This window comes from Engraulis encrasicolus, chromosome 3, assembly GCF_034702125.1.
Source record: "Engraulis encrasicolus isolate BLACKSEA-1 chromosome 3, IST_EnEncr_1.0, whole genome shotgun sequence".
Lineage (NCBI taxonomy): Eukaryota > Metazoa > Chordata > Actinopteri > Clupeiformes > Engraulidae > Engraulis > Engraulis encrasicolus.
In genome coordinates, this window is record NC_085859.1 from 28956803 (window position 1) to 28976248 (window position 19446).

Here is a 19446-nt window from a genome sequence, read left to right on the forward strand (position 1 = left end):
TGCAATCTGGATGGCGAATGAAGAACGGTCCCCCAAAAGTTGTTGTGGCTAGGCTGACAGCGGGGAAACGCGTTTGTTTTCTCCACGGAGGCGGGGCCAGGAGGCGGAGCGAGGCCACAAGCACAAGTGGAGGACGGGAGTGTGCATATTTCAATGCACCCCCAGTCATGTCTTTGTTTCCCATACGTAGACCATTCTGTGGTGCGGCACCTCAGAATAAAATTAAAGCGCCACTTATTGAGCATCAGCCGCACATACTGTATGGGTTAGTTCTGTGTCCTGCGAATACACACATAACACTTGCACTGGCGCAATGATTTTTGTGTCCATTTGTTCTGCGTATGGATCTGTTTTAGATCTGCACACTTAACAATCTGCATACCAAGATTAATATGTTTATACCGTATGTGTACACCGTAACGTTGATTCACTTACCAACGTTGATTGACATTGATTTCTTTCAGTTTCAAAGAAAAAGAAAAGGAAACTGGGAACGTACAACTTTGTCAATAAGAAGAGAGCAAAGGTGGTGAGGAGAGGATCCCAGGCCATGTTTTCAACTGAGGTAATAAAAAGTCTTTCATGAACTTCACAAAGTCGCACTGGACCCCGTTTCTTGAAAGCGTCTTGAAAGCAACTTACTAGGTTTCCAGCAAGCAATTGCATTGCAGCTAAGTAAGTTGCAAACCACGCTGTCAAGAAACGCACCCCTGTTCTGCAGATAACCGAAAATGCATACTGTATATTGTTCACACAAACTTTCAGATGAAATGTCATGATGAACCTTAAACAATAGCCTTGCACAATTTCTCAACCTCATCTTCAAGTGCAAGAGGCACAGTAGCTGATACTTCACACACGTATTCACTTTCTCATATATTTTACCGATAGCTAAATTAATTGTGCTCTACTTTTCTGCTGACTTCTGCTGACTGCACGCATCAGGTGACGACGACTTACACGACTTTGTTATTAATTGCTGTTGTTGGACTGCGCACAGGAAAGCTCGATTGTGGAAGAAAGTGTCACAGACGAGGGTGTGGAGGAAGAAGAAGAGGCTGAGGCGGAGGCCGAGGCTGACGTCGAGGTAGAGGCACCCCCCTCTCAAAATGGCAGAGACTCAACCTCCACCTCCACAGCGAATCCCGTAACAGAGAGAAAAGTGGAGGCTCTACCCGATGAGACGCATCCTAAGGAGCCCCAGCAGCAGCAGGTGGCCAAAGCAATGGAGATGTACACCGAGCTCCCTCTCTACTCTCTGGACCTCAAGGGCCAGGATGACCTCTTCTCCTCTCTCCAGTCTGGTGAGCAAGTACCTGCATGGTATTTCATGGCGTTTCTGGCCCTACCGTGACCTAACGGTAGGGCACTTGCCTACTGTGCGGCCGACCCGGCGGGTTCGATTCCCAGCATGGGTCCTTTGCCGGTCCCCATCTCTCTCTCCCCCACTTGCTTCCTGTCACCATCTTCACTGTGCTGTCATAAATAGGGTCAAAAAGACCAAGAAAATATCTTTAAAAAAAACCAACAAAAAAACATGGCGTTTCTCAAATGCTCTTAGCAGACTGACCTGAACTGTGCCAGTGTCCGTTTCGTTTCCGCACCAATTATGTTTGGAACTAAAGTGCTTATCTGCGAGCTTCCCGCTGTCATACCAGGTTCTGAACTTTTACGTATGTGACCATTTTGTTACCCGAATAAACCTGCTGACACCCACGTTGTTGTCACATATTTTTCGGTTCACATCGTAAAACAACTTTCCGGTTCCCAAATGCTCAGGGGTGGATTTCTCGAAACCAAAGTTGTTTACTACATTAGCGACTTTGTTGTTTTCAATGCGTTTTCCCATTGGCAACTACAGAAGTTGCTAACAGGCTAACAACTTCTCTTTTGAGAAATGCACCCCAGAATTGCAGCGTGAACATGGCATCCGGTTCAAGATTCGGTGCAGGAATGTGCACCGGCACGGTTTTCTGTCTACCTGAAAGCGCCTAAAGGGGCTGTACGTGTCCAGAACATGTGCAGAACATTTTCGCTCACCAGAGCAAACAATTTTATCACTGTAACGCAATTATCAATTATTTACATCAGCTACTGGTGTGTGAGTTCCACCTTGTTACGTGATTAAAAGATCTCTGAATGCAAAGGGACATTATAGAGTTCTCATTGTCTCAACGTTCTCACTGATTAATTTCCCCATGCCTTTTTAGTCATTTTGTACACAGAGATCCAGAGTGCTAATTGCAATGTCATCTAAGGTGCTGGTTACACTAAACGCTTTTTGAATGTGGCTATTTGTGTCTCTGTTTACATATTAACAACATTCTGTTTGAAGAGAAACAGGACGAATTGTAATTATCCTTTATGTGCCAGCGTGTACTAAGAATGCCAACAGGAATAACGCAGAGGGGTTATCAAGTGGGCACCCCCTTCACTAGCGTTTCGTCTATGGATAAAAATAAAAACTCCTTTGTGACCGGTGACGAGTTTTGAAACAAGCTTTCTAAAACTCATTTTACATGTAAACGAGAGACCAAAACCATTGCGTTTTCAAAAGTATCCACATACATCGAAGCGGCTACTTGTATTGCATTGCATTGTGATGTAATGTAACGTGCCCCCTCTCCCCCAGGTTTATCTGCTGGGCAGGGCGCCATGGAGACGGAGGCCATGCTGGAGCTGCCGCTGTGCTGCTGCCGCATGGAGGCGCCCCGCAGCCAGGAGACCCTCACGCTGTCCGACAGCAAGTGCATGGCCGTGGAGAGCGTCGACGGGCAGGTTTGGAGAAAACACTATTGATCTGTTTTTAATGAAGTACACCCATTTTGAAAAAGTGACATTTTGAACATTGCTTCAATAAGCACACAAGTTAATTCTAGAATGTGCAATAGAGTAAGTTGAGCTCATGTGAGGTAAATAATACAGCTTACCTATTGAGAAAAGACAGGGTACTTGACAGCTTTGTATTATACATAATATAGTGATTGACATGAACTGAATTTGTCTCTCTTGTTTTGTCTTTTCTCTGATTCCCTGTTTTCTTGTTTCTTTCTCTCTCTCTCTCCCTCTCACACACACACACACACACACTCTGTTGCTCGCTCTCTCTCTCTTTCTCTCTCTCTCTCTCCATAACAGCTCAGTCTGTGTCGTAAGAGCATCCAGAAGCAGGAGATGATGCGTCCTTCTATCCGCATCCCTCTGTTGGTGCTGTGTGAGGACCACCGTGCTGGCATGGTTAAGCACCAGAGCTGCCCCCGATGTGGATTCTTCTGCCGCGCCGTGAGTTGCAGCACCCATAGGTTTAGCTCGTTGATGCTGAAAACACCAGCAAAAAAAGTGCCTGCTAAATGCCTAAGCCATTTTTGGGAAAAGGTGCTGACAGCCTATTAAAAAAAAAATATCTCAGCCTCTGAAGCATGTAAAACAAATTGTATTTATAAGCTAAGGCCCTCATCTTGCATTACAATAAGTTCATTCGGCTCTAACATTAAGAACAAGAGTCTATAGTTGCGTCTTGCAGCTTGTGCTAGGGTCAGTGTTGCGTTGCGCTGCGCAGCATCCGACATCAATGGGTTAAGTCAGTGTTTCCCAACCTTTTTTGACTCGCGTACCCCCTAAGCCTTTTTGTTGTAGCTCAAGTACCCCTAGCCCCTGCTCTCTATATCTATTCCTTTATCCCAATATGACTGTGCTCCATTCTCCACGTACCCCCTGAGGTGTGCTCGCGTACCCCTAGTGGTACACGTACCCCTGGTTGGGAAACACTGGGTTAAGTAATTGAATTGAATGGGAATCAATGGGAATTGAAGTGATGGGACTAGTACACCCTTAGACCGACACTAGGAGTGACTAGATCCATCACTTGTATTCAATTTGTGTACCAGGATTTCCTGGAGAGAACTTTGAATTGAGGGGGACTAGACGGTCTTTGCCTAGGTGTGCAGTCCCAAAGCCAGGCAGTCCTCACTTTCCTAGTTCTTTGGTTTGAGCTGTGTCCTCTCTACAGGCAGGAATATGCTGGCTGCCAAGAAGGTAATGTTTTCGGTCGCGTTGGTTTGTCTGTCTGTTTGTCAGCAGCATAACTCAAAAACTAATCAACGGATATGGACGAAACTTTGAGGAATTGTTGATAATGACCCAAGGAACAAGTGATTAAATTCTGGTGGTGATCTGGATCACGAACTGGAACCAGGACTTTTCAAAAGATTCTTCACCATCTAGACGCCCCTTAGTGACCAGAAATTGAATTGCGGGAACAGCACAAAAACAAGGCAGAAAGACTTAGGGTGTAACATGGACAAGTGTATCAAGCAGCTTCCTTGGCAGAGGTCTGCGCTCTCTGGGTGCTTCTAGTTCTCAGTGTTTTCTGTACTCGGATTTATTGGATCAGAATTATTAGCATAGCTTAGCATAATCACTGGAAGTAAATGGGCAGCATTAACATCAAGCCACAAGTGATGACAGGACGGGATTAAATAGCTGTTTTGCACTCTGGTGAATTTTGCATCAATTTTAAAGTAGTTTATAATTACATTTGATGATGTTTTCTTTGCTCCCCATAGACTTGCATTGCTACTCTTAATTTGACTGTACTGTTAAACTAGGTAATGCAAACACATGGACTAAAATGATATGCACATTCATGAATAATGCTTGGAAATGCTGCAAATGTGTGAAAATCAAAAAAGCGTGAACTGTTCCTTTAAAACCATTGACTGATTTTTTAAAATATATATATCATCTGATTGTTGCTTCCATAGAGTTTAGCCACATAGCAGCTAAAATGTTGTTGTGTCTTATAGAAGCAAGGCTTTCCATCCTACACGCACTGCCTTTTTTAAAAAGCCAACACATGCTTCCCACCCACCCCTCCATTCCATACCTATGCCTCATGCCCACTGTGCCCCTTGGCTTGCATGTTCCCAGGGCACCTTCATGGAATGCCGGCCCGACGGCAACATCTCGCACCGCTTCCACCGCGACTGCGCCTCGGTCATCCGCGGCCAGATCTACTGCCCACACTGTGGCGAGGACGCCAGCCAGGCCCTGGAAGTCACCGTCGCCAAGCCGGACGCCATGTTTGTCCTGCCAGCAGCCACCGCGCTCCAAAACAAGACGGATCTCTCGCTGAAGGGGTAGGTGGTGTGGCAAGGTGGCAAGCCTGCATGCTGCTGGGCTCTTGGATGCATGGCATCTTCCAAGCTTTTGTGTGCTACTGGACTGACTCACCCATGAACCAGCCTATGCTCCCCAGTGAAGAGAAGGAATATGCATTTTGGGAATTAGTAGTAGATTGGTAGTTCAGATGATCAGGCTCAGACATTGCTTTTGATATTAGAAGCTAGGTGTAGGGGCCTGGGCCCAAGAGTTTCCTGACTCAATCCCAACTATTGGGAGGCGGGACTTCTCCTACTTGCATTATTTCAGTTCCCACCTCAAGGCTTTCCAGCCAGTTGAACGCGGAGCAACCGCTGTTAATTACTTTAGCGAGGTGTTTTGATATAAGCCAATATGGCAATTATTTCTGGCATGTGGGGGGATGGGGGAGTCTACCATTCAGGTTGTGTGCATATGCCCCAGTCATGTTATTCTGATGTGTCCTTAGTCCTTCCGTATTATGTATCAGATGTTTAGGATAATCAGATCAACCCCTCGTTTATGTAAGTATGTAAATGTATTTAAGATATATTTATATGACCTGCAAACCCGAATTCACATGACACTACATGGTGGTAATCTTCTCCATGCAGTAGGAGCCACTGATTTGGTACCGTGTGTTCTTGACTGCTCCTTGCAATACAGTCCAGCTCTCCAAAGAAACGCCTTGGAAGTCACATTGTAAAAAAAAATAAAGTGGCTCCTCCTACACTATACCCATCTCCTGCAGCCAAAGCTAATTGTTCCTTCGACGTCTCCTTCCTCCTACTGTAGTCCGAAGATTGGGCCGGTGGCGGCGTCCCCCAGTAAGTCCAAGACGGGAGCCGTGGCAGCTGAGGCGGCAGTGGGCACCAAGAAGACCCTTGAGGGCATACTGGAGGCTCTGGAGGAGCAGGCCACCTCAAGGTACTGGACTACAATACAGTATACATGTTTTTTTGTTCATAAACATGGTGTTGTGAAGAGGGGCAAGATACTGGCAGCCAACCATGTGAGCTTATTTTTTGACCGACAGGCCACCTCAAGGTACTGGACTACACTGTGTGCAGAATTATTAGGCAAACGTGTTTTTTGACCATATTGTCTTTTTTGATGCATATTTTCCAACAGCAATCTATATGAACATGAAAACCTATTGGATTTAAGCATTCCAGGTCATGCATATTTGTATAATAAGATGGGGGTTTGGTTGAAGGTGGCCAACACCTTATATCAGGTGTGCATAATTATTAGGCAAATTTGTTTTCTTCTGGGAAAATGGGCCACAAAATAGATCTAACAAACTCTGAAATGTCTATTAACAAGGTACTGGACTACAATACAGTATACGTGTTTTTTTTTTTGTTCATGCACATGGTGTTGTGAAGAGGGGCAAGATACTGGCAGCCAACCATGTGAGCTTATGTTTTGACCGTCAGCGGTTTCCAACAATGAGAGGTTGAGTTGTGCGCAGCCAGGGTTGTGCAGCCAAGGGAAAACAAAAAAAGAAAACCCATGTATAAAGGCATAGATAAAATAAAGGTGGATAGACTGCTGACATCACTGTTGGACAACTGCTAGAATGGATTTTTGTTAAGCACATTAATTCTACATGTGTTCATGCACACTTTTGTGAAAATGTACAATGCATTGTAAATAGACACGGAAATAAAGAAAATGCATTAAATGAGACGGTGTGTCCAAACGTTTGGCCTATGCTGTACTTGCATGTGTTTGTGTCTTTGCTGTAACTACTGCGAATTATCAGGAGTGTATATTTTACATACAATAGTGACTAAATAAACGCTTGCCTTTTAGATACAAGAAAACAAAGCATCCTCCTTCACAGCTGTTTACGTCTGCTAAGCAAGGTGACCTGCAGTCAGTTATGCAGATGCTGGGTAAAAATGCTTCTTACGTTTTAATTTTACGAGTATGATACGATATACTGTATGTGATCTGATGTATGACATGTTATGATATTATAACTACTTTATTAACCTTGCGAGTATGATGCGGTATACTGTATATGATCTGATGTATAACATGTTATGATATTATAACTACTAGAGAGAGAGAGAGAGAGAGAGAGAGAGAGAGAGAGAGAGAGAGAGAGAGAGAGAGAGAGAGAGAGAGAGAGAGAGGAGAGAGAGAGAGAGAGAGGAGAGAGAGAGAGAGAGAGAGAGAGAGAGAGAGAGAGAGAGAGAGAGAGAGAGAGAGAGAATCTGAAAATCAGAATGGTTCTGTGCTGTCCCCTGGGATTCACTGTTATTCATATTTACCTCCAGTGGAAGGTGCGGACCCCAATCTGACGTTGGAGGGCAACGGGAGGCAGACGCCCCTACATGCTGCAGCAGGCGGAGGCCATAACGACATATGCCACGTGCTAGTGCAGGTACGTACTGTGGTAACACTATTGAGTGCGCAATACAACTGACCATGAATGGCCCATGGGGACCCAGGTTTGAATCCAATTTTCAAACCCTTCCCCATCTCTCTCTTCCAATACTTCTCTTTACTAACCCATTGTAACAAAGGGCAACACACCAAAAATGCTGTAAACACGTATTAAAAAAAGAGAGAGAACTTAAACCCTTCGCAACAAATTTGATTTACCAGCTATTGATAATGTGATGGTAATGAGCATTCCAGACCTGTAGATCCAGCACTGTAGTAAGTCCAGCGATTGGCACCTTTGCATGTAAAGTATGCCTTGCCATCTTAAAAGTAGTAAATTAAATTCTAACGTTTCATTTTAAAGGGACACTGTGCAGGAAATGGTCAAAAAAGGTACTGCAACTATGTCATTTAAACTGAGCTGCCTATTGCCAAATTTGATCTGTTCATGAAAGGCTACTAAGTAATAAACAAATATTAACTAGTATGGTCTAATTACAGTCATTTTTGCAGCTGAAAATGGCTATTTTAGGAAATTCAAAATGGCGGACCATGGAGAAGATCCCCCTTTTCATGTATGAAAACTGCAAATTTTACCAGTCATAATGAATACTTAGAATTTGATGCTGGTGGTAAGTATTCATGAAAAAGGTAACATTAGTGAATGGGCAGCATGAATTCTGGAAATAAACAACTAAAAATCTCACACAGTGTCCCTTTAAGCTCCATTCCCGCACGATGACCCACATTCCTCCTGCTAGCTTCATGATTAAGGCCTGTGCACGTCTCTTACGGTGGTTGTTTTGTCTCTCTTGAAGGCCGGTGCCAATCTGGGCATGTGCGATGAAGGCCAGAGGACTCCCCTGATGTACGCGTGTGAGAACAACCACCTGGAGACTGTGAAGTACCTGCTGAAGGCCGGAGCAGCTAGCAACCAGAAGGTGCCGATGAATGATAATAATAAATACATAGGCTTTTTATAGCGCTTTTCTCGACACTCAAAGGCGCTTTACAGGTGAAGAACCAGGTGTGGCCAATTAAGTGAGGCATGGAACACTCTGAACTCTGCTGTAGAACACTCACCAACCTTGAGGGTACACTGAAGGGATATACCATATTCTTATGTACTTACACTGGACCTACGTAATTTATGTAACGGGAACTGATGAGGTGTAACCAAATAATTTAGAGAAAACTTTCTCTAAATATTTTATGTCACATATTTTTGTCTGTTGTTTATAATCTACTATGTACATGCTGCATAAACGCACATTGATGCTATGTCAACGTTTGCATCATAAGCAGCAAGGGCTGTAGTGGCACATGTCAGGGTGGTGCCACAGCTAATGCCACTGTTTTATGGATTCAATTATTTTGTTTTTAGTGGATTATCTAAGAAGCATGTCCACTGCAGTACAATACATTAATCATAACCAATTACAAACGTATTTATGGGCTTTAGCTGTGGTTGTACCACCTGACGTCTAAGCCCAACCACAACGTCATCGACATGTGTACTGATGAAAGTTAAAATAACAAAGCAAGTGAGCTGACTTGTTCCTTTTCTGTTTTCCTGGTCTTGTGTCAGGACGGAAAGGGCTCCACGTGTCTACACATGGCCGCCAAGATGGGACACTACAGCATCATGCAGCATCTGCTTAGCCTGCCCTCGGTGGACCTCAACTGCCAGGTTATTACTATTACTATTATTGCTATTTTTACTGTTGCTGTTGTTGTTACTATTATTACTATTATTATAATATTATTACAACACATTTTTGTTTCTTTTTCTTTGTTCCCTCACTAGCTGTAATGTGGCAAATGTAGTGTGTGTGTGCTTGTAGAGAAGGAACCACTTATTTTTTCACCCATTTCCATGCGCATACCTTGCAACTTCCACAAGGCAGTCAAGAAGACCTTCTACAAAATCACTGGCTCCTACTGATACAGAAAAAAAATGGATTGTTATTTATTGTGACTATACACTCAAACTAATACCCATACAATGGCATGAAAAGTATAATCAGTGCAATTTATATGGTCAATGCCTTTATATTCATCTGCAAATAAGAAAATTATTTAAGGTTTTATCGATGTGTCATTTTTAGACATACAGCTTCTTGATCAGGGCGGGGTGGCATGTCGTAGCAGGGTTGTCCTGTCTGCCCCCATTAGGAGTGCAGGGCTTCAGAGATGGATGTTGCCCTATACAGGGTTTTCCCTGGACACACACACACACACACACACACACACACACACACACACACACACACACACACACACACTCCCCTGCAGCGCAAACTTACTCATGTGGATAACCATCAAAGACAGAGGCGAAGACATTAGAATAAGGGCCCGCTCTTTTTTCCGTTTTTTCCTTGCAAAAAAATATTCAACATGACAGCCTCTAACCTTTTGTTGGTGAAATAAACCCACCGTGACCATCATCTCGCAGGGCTTTGGCATGCATGGCCTACCGTTATCCACAAGAGAGATAAGACATGAGAAATACATCTGTGCGTGTAAAAGAGAGATACCGCGTCACGTCAGTGGCAGCCTTTTTTTTTAAATTTCATTTGTGTCAGCGATTCGCACGATGAGTCCAATGCTCTGGTGTTGATCCCAAAGAGTCTCGAAATATGTCACAATGAATGACGAATGGGGACACCATGGCTCAATGGCAATTTCCTTTCCTAATAAAGGCATAAGAGGTTGAAAAAAAAAAATATATATATATAATATCTATATATATATATATATATATATATATATATATATATATATATATATATATATATATATATATATATATATATATATATTTAATTATTGACATTTATGGGACTTTTATGTAAGTGTTTTTGGAAAAATCAATAAACATAATTTAATAAATGAATAAACAAATAAATATTGACAGAAGAATGACTTTACTCCTTTTACAGTACCGGTACTTACTGTCCTGTTGTTGCTTTATTCTCATCTGCCTTTGGTGATAGTTAATTACACACCATCTTTAACGGAATATCGATTTTTTTCTTCTCTTTTCTCTCTTCTGAAGCACATTGAATGACATTTATGTATGATGATGTGCTATATAAATATTGTTAATGGGTTGATTTGGTTTGGTCGCAGGATGACGGTGGCTGGACCCCCATCACGTGGGCCATCGAGTACAAGCACAAGGACCAGGTGCACCTGCTGCTCTCGCAAGGGGCCGGGGTCAACCTCAGAGACAAGGTGCCCGACCCGTGTGTGCGTGCGAGTGTGTGCGTGCGAGTGTGTGTGTGCGTGCCAGCGTGCGTGTGTGTACATGTGTGTGTGTGTGTGAGAGACAGAAAAAGAGATGCCTTATTGCACACACATGTGAAACTGCGTCATGTTTGTGTCACTCACTGTCACTCACTGTGTTCCTGTGTGTATATGCTCAGCACAGTTCCATGTCAGTCAGCAGCACACCCCCACCACCAAGATGCTTCTCTTGTCTTACACATTATGACCTACAGCTCTTCCATATCTGCTTGGCTAGCTGTTTTAGGACAGCCTTCAGGGAGCCCTCGCATGTAAAGCGGAGGGTTGGGGAGATGATGGGGTAGTAGGATAGGGGGGGATATACAGTATATCACGAAAGTGAATACACCCCTCACAGTTTTGCATATGTTTGAGTATATCTTTTCATAGGAAAGCATTACAGAAATGTAACTTTGACACAATGATTAGTGACCTTTTAACAACATATTTAACCACTTAAATTTTTTGTTCACTCAGAAAAAAACAAAATACAGCCATTAATGTTTGAACATGTACTCACAAAAGTGAGTACACCCCAGATTAAAATCCGGTAGAGAAGGGGCTATGTTGGCTCGAATCGTCTCGAAATGAAACGAAATGAAAAGGGATGACAAGGAAGGTCATCAGTATGCGTTTCAACCTTTCTTTGCATTGAACTTTTACATTTTGAGTCTGCATCTGGCTTAAATAGATTGGTGTGATATTTGAATGCAATCCTATGGAGAATATCATGATCTGCTTCAGTAGTCACAGTGCATGTTGACATGTATGTTTCTTTTAGGTGTATTTCAGATTGCCAATGTTGACAGCATTCATGCATCCCCAAACCATGTCAGTCCCACTACCATGCTTGGCTTATGAGAGGATACACCTTTTTTGTACAACTCACTTGTTTACCACCACACATGCTTGACACCATCTAAAGCAAATTTGTTTATCTTGGTCTCAAGAGAGATGAACAGACCAAGGATATGGATCACTGGAACCATGTTGTGTGATCTGAAGAGACCAAGATAAACAAATTTGCTTTAGATGGTGTCAAGCATGTGTGGTGGTAAACAAGTGAGTTGTACAAAAAAGGTGTATCCTCTCATAAGCCAAGCATGGTAGTGGGACTGACATGGTTTGGGGATGCATGAATGCTGTCAACATTGGCAATCTGAAATACACCTAAAAGAAACATGCATGTCAACATGCTGTGTGACTACTGAAGCAGATCATGATATTCTCCATAGGATTGCATTCAAATCTCACACCAATCTATTTAAGCCAGATGCAGACTCAAAATTTAAAAGTTCAATGCAAAGAAAGGTTGAAACGCACACTGATGACCTCCCTTGTCATCCCTATTCATTTCGAGACGATTCGAGCCAACATAGCCCCTTCTTTACCGGATTTTAATCTGGGGTGTACTCACTTTTGTGAGTACATGTTCAAACATTAATGGCTGTATTTTGTTTTTTTCTGAGTGAACAAGAAATTTAAGCGGTTAAATATGTTGTTAAAAGGTCACTAATCATTGTGTCAAAGTTACATTTCTGTAATGCTTTCCTATGAAAAGATATACTCAAAAATCTGCAAAACTGTGAGGGGTGTATTCACTTTCGTGATATACTGTAGTATATTGTGGGGCTCCGGCGAAAGAACTGGCGAAATAACAAAAAAATAACAAAAAAATAGCTATGGCTCCAGGAGACTAACATCTCTGCGGTTATAGTGAAGGAGCCACTTATTTTTCCTGTTTCATGTGGGTTGGTGACCAAAAGATGGTGTTCTAGTAGGATGGGTGTGGAGGGTAGCTAGATAGGTAGACGGGGGAAGGGAGGGGGGCAGAGATGTAGTGCATGGCTATGCATGTGATCGGCGTTAAGATGTTGCCTTTCTGCTGAGGATGCAGATTAGAACTGAAGGCATCACCCTGTAGGGCCCAGCACAGCTGTTGATGTGTAGCAGTAGCACCGTATGGATGACAGCCTTAGCAAATACAGTAAGTGAGGGAGGAGGGGTGCATTGTATAAGCCCACCACAACCACTATGAGATCCCCTGAGCAACACTTGTACACAAATGTGTGCATGTTTCCATTTCTGTTAACCCATTGACGCCTAAGGCACCTGCAAGAAAGGGTGCTGAATGCCTGAGCCCTTTTTAAGAAAAGCTGCCCTCAGCCTATAAAAAACTAAATATCTCAGCTTCTGAAGCACATAAAAATATGCACTAAGTTGCACGCTAAGATCCTCATCCTTCATTAGAATGTGTTCATTCATCTCAAACAAACAGAGATTTTTAATCAAGTTTCTCAAATCTCATGAGCCTGAATGTTGCGTAATGCAGCTCCAGGCGCCAGGGCCAATGTTGCGCAACGCAACATCAGGCATCAATGGGTTAAATGGTGGATACACCGTTTTGCAAATAAACTCTTCATTTATGTAGTTATTTTTGTTAAAAATAAGTAGTCAGTGCGAGGGAATAATGGTCATACTGTTGCAATGCTATGTGTATTCTGTACATAGTCCTGTTTCACCTTTTATTTGTCAATTTTGTCTCTAAGTTGCCTTGGTCTGCAACGTGTGTTTTTACATTGATTTGTCAAATCAATTTGCACTCAACGCAAAAGCGGTTAATGTCTTTTGCAGCCAAGTTGATCTAGCATTTTTGCACCCCCCACCCCCACTCACCTCCCCATCTCTTGCCCCATCAGGAGGAGAACATCTGCCTGCACTGGGCAGCCTTCTCTGGGCTGGACGAGGTGGCCCAGCTCCTCCTGGACACAGGCTCCGACCTCCACACCACAAACATGTACGGAGACTCCCCGCTGCACATCGCCGTCAGGGAGAAGCAGCTCGACTGTGTGATGTGAGTGTGGAGCTGAGCTGCTCTGTCATTTGGAATTGGGGTTGGGGGATGGGGGTTGGGGGATGACAGAGGTTGGGGGCATGCGCTGTTTAAATATGCATGGTACCTTCAAGGTCTCTCTTGTCTCGTGCGTGCACGTGCCATTCAACCATGAATCAAAAATAAAGGAAGATTCCTCCCGATTTCAACATGCAGTTGTACTGACTTGCCATCACCCAAACAGGATCTTGTAAAGGGGTTAAAGACGTTTTTGGTTTTTTTTGGTCAGACATCAGGTGGCACAAGTCAACAGCATCTAATAAAAGGGACACTGTGTGAGATTTTCAGTTGTTTATTTCCAGAATTCATGCTACCCATTCACTAATGTTACCTCTTTCATGAATACTTACCACCAGCTTCAAATTCTAAGTATTCATTATGACTGGGCACTTTTCATACATGAAAAGGGGGATCTTCTCCATGGTCCGCCATTTTGAATTTCCAAAAATAGCCATTTCTAGCTGCAAAAATGACTGTACTTGGACCATACTAGAAAATATTTGTTTAATACAAATTTGGCAATAGGCAGCCCATTTTCAATGAGCAGCATAGTTGCAGTACGTTTTTTGACCATTTCCTTCAGTGTCCCTTTAAGTTTTTTGTTTTTTTTGAAACCGTACTGTACAATGAGCCGTTTCCTGCGTCCCTAAGGCTCCTCCTGTCGCGGGGGGCAGATGTGAACCTGAGGAACAGAGATGGGGACACACCTCTGGAGTGCTGCCCACCCAGCTCCAAGCTCTGGACCATCCTCAACACCAACAAGAAGCTGACTGACGCCAGGAAAGGCAGGGACATGCAGGGAGAGCGTGTCCTCAGCAAGTAAGAGATCACGGCCACCACCACCACCACTCCTGCTGCGGTGCATTTCTCGAAAGCCTAGTCGTCAGCTAGTTAGCAACTTGGGTATTTGCCAGTGGGAAATTGCACTGAAAACGTTAGCAACTATGGTTTCGAGAAATGCACCCCTGGTTCATGTCAGCTGATTCTGTTCTTCATAGTAGGCCTTGAGCTATGGCCCCAAATTTTGGCCATCGGTGCCATCTGGGGGGAGGAATGCTAACAATTTTTTTTGGTAAGGTATATCCCCCCACTACTAGAAAAAGCCTGATAGCAGTCACGGGGTGGTAGCGAAACCCCTTTTTTCGGCTCTTGAAGTGACTACCCCCCTCTATTAAATTCCATTTTTGAATTCGGATGCATGTCTAGTTCAGGCTCATTTCGTGGGGTATTGCCAATACTCTATACCATGGTGCCTGGTATTACTGGAAAGGGGACCTTTCAGGCTTTCATTTTCATTTAAGATCATTGGTGAATCTGTCTGACATACACAGAGGTCACAGCACTTCATTAAATCAGACATATCTAATATTTTCCAACAACTCTTGGCTAAACTGTCTGCTTTCGTTTATCTCTGTGGCGTGAAAGAACACCAAGGACACAAAATTGGACAACCTCAATACTCTTTGGAGTCTGCTGATTCAGAAAATGTATAATATGCCCATGCAATTGTTTTGTATGCGTTTGTGAGAGCGTTAATTTTTTAATTGTGCAACCAGCAAAAGTATTCAAAATAATAGCCAATACATGCAGGTCATCTGTTGGAAGTATTGGGCCTTTTTCCTTCCAAAGTTTCTGCTTGGCATCACTGCTTGGCATTAGGCCTTCATTTAAGATCATTACTAAATCTGTCTGACATACTCAGAGGTCACAGCACTTCATTAAACCAGAAATAATAATAACAAATGTCGCCTAAACTGTAGGCTTTGTTTAGTCCCTACGTACTGTAAACCATGGGAAAACATCAAGGACACAAACCCCAACCATTTCAATACTCAAGGCACTCTGCTAATTCAGACAATGCATGATATACCCATACAATGTATTGTGAGAGCCTTACAAAAGGCCATAATGACCATTAATATGACATAATTTAAGTCAAATTCTGTCCTATCTCTTTATAGACGTAAGGAAATGTAAGGAGACATAAGACGTAAGGAGATAAAAGAGATGAGCGGGGGCATGGGGAGGCACTGTATGTACAGTAGATGTAGAGTTAGGGGGGGGGGGGGGGGGGGGGGAAGTAGGGGTGAGGTGAGTGGGGGCAATTGAAGGGGAGCACTGTTGGGTGGGGGGCAAGGCCAGGGTAGTGGAGGAAAGTGAGTGGGGGGAGGTGACTGGGGGGGGCACTGTAGAGTGGGGGGGGGGGGTAGGTGAGGGGGGGGGCGCACTGTGGAGTGGGGGGTAGTGGGGGTAGGTGAGTGGGGGGGGGGCTTAAAGGAAAGTGAGGGGGGGTGGGGAGATAAGACACTGTAGGGTGGGGAGAGGAGTGGGGGAGCAGGTGGGGGTAAGGGTGGATAAATGTTAATGATAAAATATTTGGAATAGTTTCAGAAACGTCTACCATATTGAATGTTGGAGGGAATTTGAGATGCCCTAGTTTCAGCAGTGTTGTGTATATGTTTAATTGAGCAATTTTTGACCACTTTCTTTAGGATATGTCACGGTGGCAAAATCGAAATTCACCTTCTATTGTTCAGCCATGCTCATATCGGACTGTGTGACAACTAGCCTAGAAATCTAGACGCCCCTAGGGGTTTGGCGTGGCCAGGCTATGTGACAACATCAGCATCTTCAAAATCACCCGTAAACAGTGGCTGAAAACAAACCAGACCTGCTCCTATTAATTAATAGTATGAACATTGTTTTACTCTGGATATATTTGGTGTTTGTGGTAAAATGTCATGTCTTCTGTAATGCAGTATTGTTTTTTTTATTATGGCTACCTGCCTTAGGACTACGGATGACATTTGGCAACTACCGTATTTTCCGGACTACAAGTCGCACTTTTTTTCATGGTTTGGCTGGACATGCGACATATACTCTGGTGCGACATATATATGTTTTTTTTTCTCCACGGGAGAGCACTATGTGCGCAACTAGGCCTATGTTGTGTTGCTTAATACCACTGATAGAAAAAAATGTTACAACTTAGGCAACCACAACAAAAAATAGCATTTACAATGACGACTGAATAGAAATATAGCCTACCACCCAAAAGAAGTTAATATAGCCTACTGCTGAGTTCAAGCTGAAAGTAATTAAATATGCAGCCGAAAATGGCAATAGGGCAGCTGAACGAAAGTTTGGATGCAATGGAAAACTGTTTGGGGACTGGAGAAAAGCGGAGGAAAATGTGCTGATGAATACAGGACAAATGTGTTCTCGAACAACGCGCGCGCTGCGAGTCAACGGTCTTGTTACGGGCTCCATGACATTGCCAAAGAAATGAATAGGACTTTTGCGGAAGTCAGGGAGCTCGTGGATGTATCGCGTTATGCAATGCAATCCCCTCTCGTGGATTTATTTGCGCTATGCAACGCAATCTCCTCTCTATCCGAGAACGAGCGTCTGTGTTATTAAAGACAGTCAGCCGACTTCCAGGTGAAAATCGGTCATTTCCGCGAGTTTCTGACAAACGAGCACAACGTGACACTACCACAGGCTACACAACATGGATGAAATCCCCCTCACCTTTGATACCGTCATGGGCTGAAGTCTCAGAAAAGGGGGTAAAGAAAGGCGTGCTCTGGAGACGGAACAAGTTGCCTCGAACCCTCCCACGGTCCAAACGCAAAACAAAGCCGAAAATTGAATGTTGTTCTGACTACAGGGCAACATGGCGCGTTATCACTGTTTCTTCCTCTTTTTCTTTTTATGGCTTTATGGCGGTTGGCAAACCATCTTAGTTGGTGCATTACCACCACCTCTGAATGCGTTGCCACTGCTTCAGATCCTGGTTTAAAACAATGCCGTCTTTGAGCAGCAGCTTACCATGCGCCAGTTATCACAACATAGATTCAATGGATAGAATAACCTTTCAAAAATGTGCGACGATTAGTCCGGTGCGACGTATATATGTTTTTTTCATCTTCAAAATGCATTTTTGGGCCGTTGCGACTTAAACTCCGGAGCGACATATAGTCCAAAAAATACGGTATGCAAATACCAACATATTTATATTGATGTTTTTTTAACTGATGTATTGATTAGTGTGTATTGTCCTAATCAAATGAAAGAAAGAATGAATGAATGAATGAATACATTTGTCCATTAGGCAATAGGAAATAATTGTGCTAAAAAAAAGGAACCGTACTCATCAATGAATATTATAGGCTTACGTCATTGCAAGGACCATAGGCCTAGTTATTTCAGCAGTTGACTGTCTATGTGCCATTTGACCATTGTAGGAGGACTATTCTCTGCTTCAAGGAAGCGAAATCAATCTTATTTTTTGTTTGTTTAGTCAACCTTTGGTAAAATATCTGTAAGAGAATATAACAGAGAAGTGCTGAAAAAAGTAATCTACCATGTAGTAGGCCTATATTATGGCCCCACAGTATTGGTAAAAATGCATGAAAGTCATCCATTTTGGGAAATAGCAGCCATATTGAATTTTGACACAAATTTCAGATGGCATCAAGTTTGAATTTCTTCTGCTCGCGCACACGCACGCACGCACGCACGCACGCACGCACACACACACACACACACACACACACACACACACACACACCTTTTCTCTATGGCAAAAAATTAGCCTTTGAAATGATCATTTGGGGAAGGGCTACCATATTACATTTTGGGAAATATTTTTCAATTTATTTCAATAAGCTTTTGGTCAGTAATCTGTGAAATGTCTGGCAGGACAATATGTCTATTATTAAGCAGTGCTGTATGTGCAATTTGATCATTTACTGACAACAGTACCATTTCAAAGCGGATTTATACATTCTTATGCACATACATTCATACTGTATGTATACACACTATACATACATATATTCATTCATTTTTCTTTTTATCCAACATTTGTATGTATGTCTGTAAGGAGATATTACAGAATTGGTCAGAAAATAGGTTATTAGGGCCTTGAGGATCATTACGGTCTTTTAAAGGCTCCTGCAAATATTGTATGGGTACATTATACATTTTCTGAATCAACAGCATGCCTAGATTTTTAAAATCATTTGGTTTTGTGACCCTGATGGTTTCCCATGGTATAGGGACAACATAAATCATACAGTTGAGGTGGAATTTGTGAGAAATTACTGGTTTAAAGGATAAAGCCAGCCAATTTCAAAATGCATGTAATGCTCACACTACCCTGGACTTGTCAGTACCAGAGATTTTTTTTTTCTTCAGCCTTTTCCAAGATCCTGGTCATTGTAATGGGGGCAGGTGTTACCTTTTGGGAAAATATTTGGAGTAGGCCCATGTTAAGATTTTTTTAAAATGTAAACAAAATTTGCCCCCATTACAATAGCAGCATGCAGCATCTCCGGGTACTGACAAGTCAAGGGTAATGTGAGCAATACAACAGCATATTGAAATTGGCAGGAGTGATCATTTGAGTATTTGGGGGGGGCTTTTCAAGCCTTTATTTTTTGTTTATATGAGACAGGACAGTGAAGGAGGTGACAGGAAGCGAGTTGGAAGGGAGAGATGGGGGAGGGTCAGCAAAGGGCACGGTTCAGAATCGAACCCGGGTCAGCCGCGTAGTAGACCAGTGTCCTACCATTAGGCCACGATAGGGCCGAGAAATTATTGGTTTAATGACCTCTGTGAATGTCAGCACAAACATTGGCAGGAAAAAAGGCCTGATATTTCCAGCTAATGACCTGCTATATTGGCTACTATTTTGAAGACTATTGGTGGTTACACAAGTCAAA

At 43.0% G+C, this 19446-nt stretch overlaps 1 protein-coding gene across 1 annotated transcript in view; it reads left to right on the plus strand.

Moving 5' to 3' along the window:
* Nucleotides 1-19446, plus strand: part of ehmt1a (euchromatic histone-lysine N-methyltransferase 1a) — a 32153-nt gene that overhangs the window by 4645 nt on the left and 8062 nt on the right. The window contains exons 5-17 of the mRNA XM_063195160.1: nucleotides 465-565; nucleotides 1001-1304; nucleotides 2633-2778; nucleotides 3139-3282; nucleotides 4930-5138; nucleotides 5935-6066; nucleotides 6958-7040; nucleotides 7428-7534; nucleotides 8355-8477; nucleotides 9125-9226; nucleotides 10669-10773; nucleotides 13524-13678; nucleotides 14369-14536. Coding sequence (XP_063051230.1) covers nucleotides 465-565; nucleotides 1001-1304; nucleotides 2633-2778; nucleotides 3139-3282; nucleotides 4930-5138; nucleotides 5935-6066; nucleotides 6958-7040; nucleotides 7428-7534; nucleotides 8355-8477; nucleotides 9125-9226; nucleotides 10669-10773; nucleotides 13524-13678; nucleotides 14369-14536 — 1879 coding nt within the window. The remainder of the gene's footprint in view (nucleotides 1-464; nucleotides 566-1000; nucleotides 1305-2632; nucleotides 2779-3138; nucleotides 3283-4929; nucleotides 5139-5934; nucleotides 6067-6957; nucleotides 7041-7427; nucleotides 7535-8354; nucleotides 8478-9124; nucleotides 9227-10668; nucleotides 10774-13523; nucleotides 13679-14368; nucleotides 14537-19446) is intronic.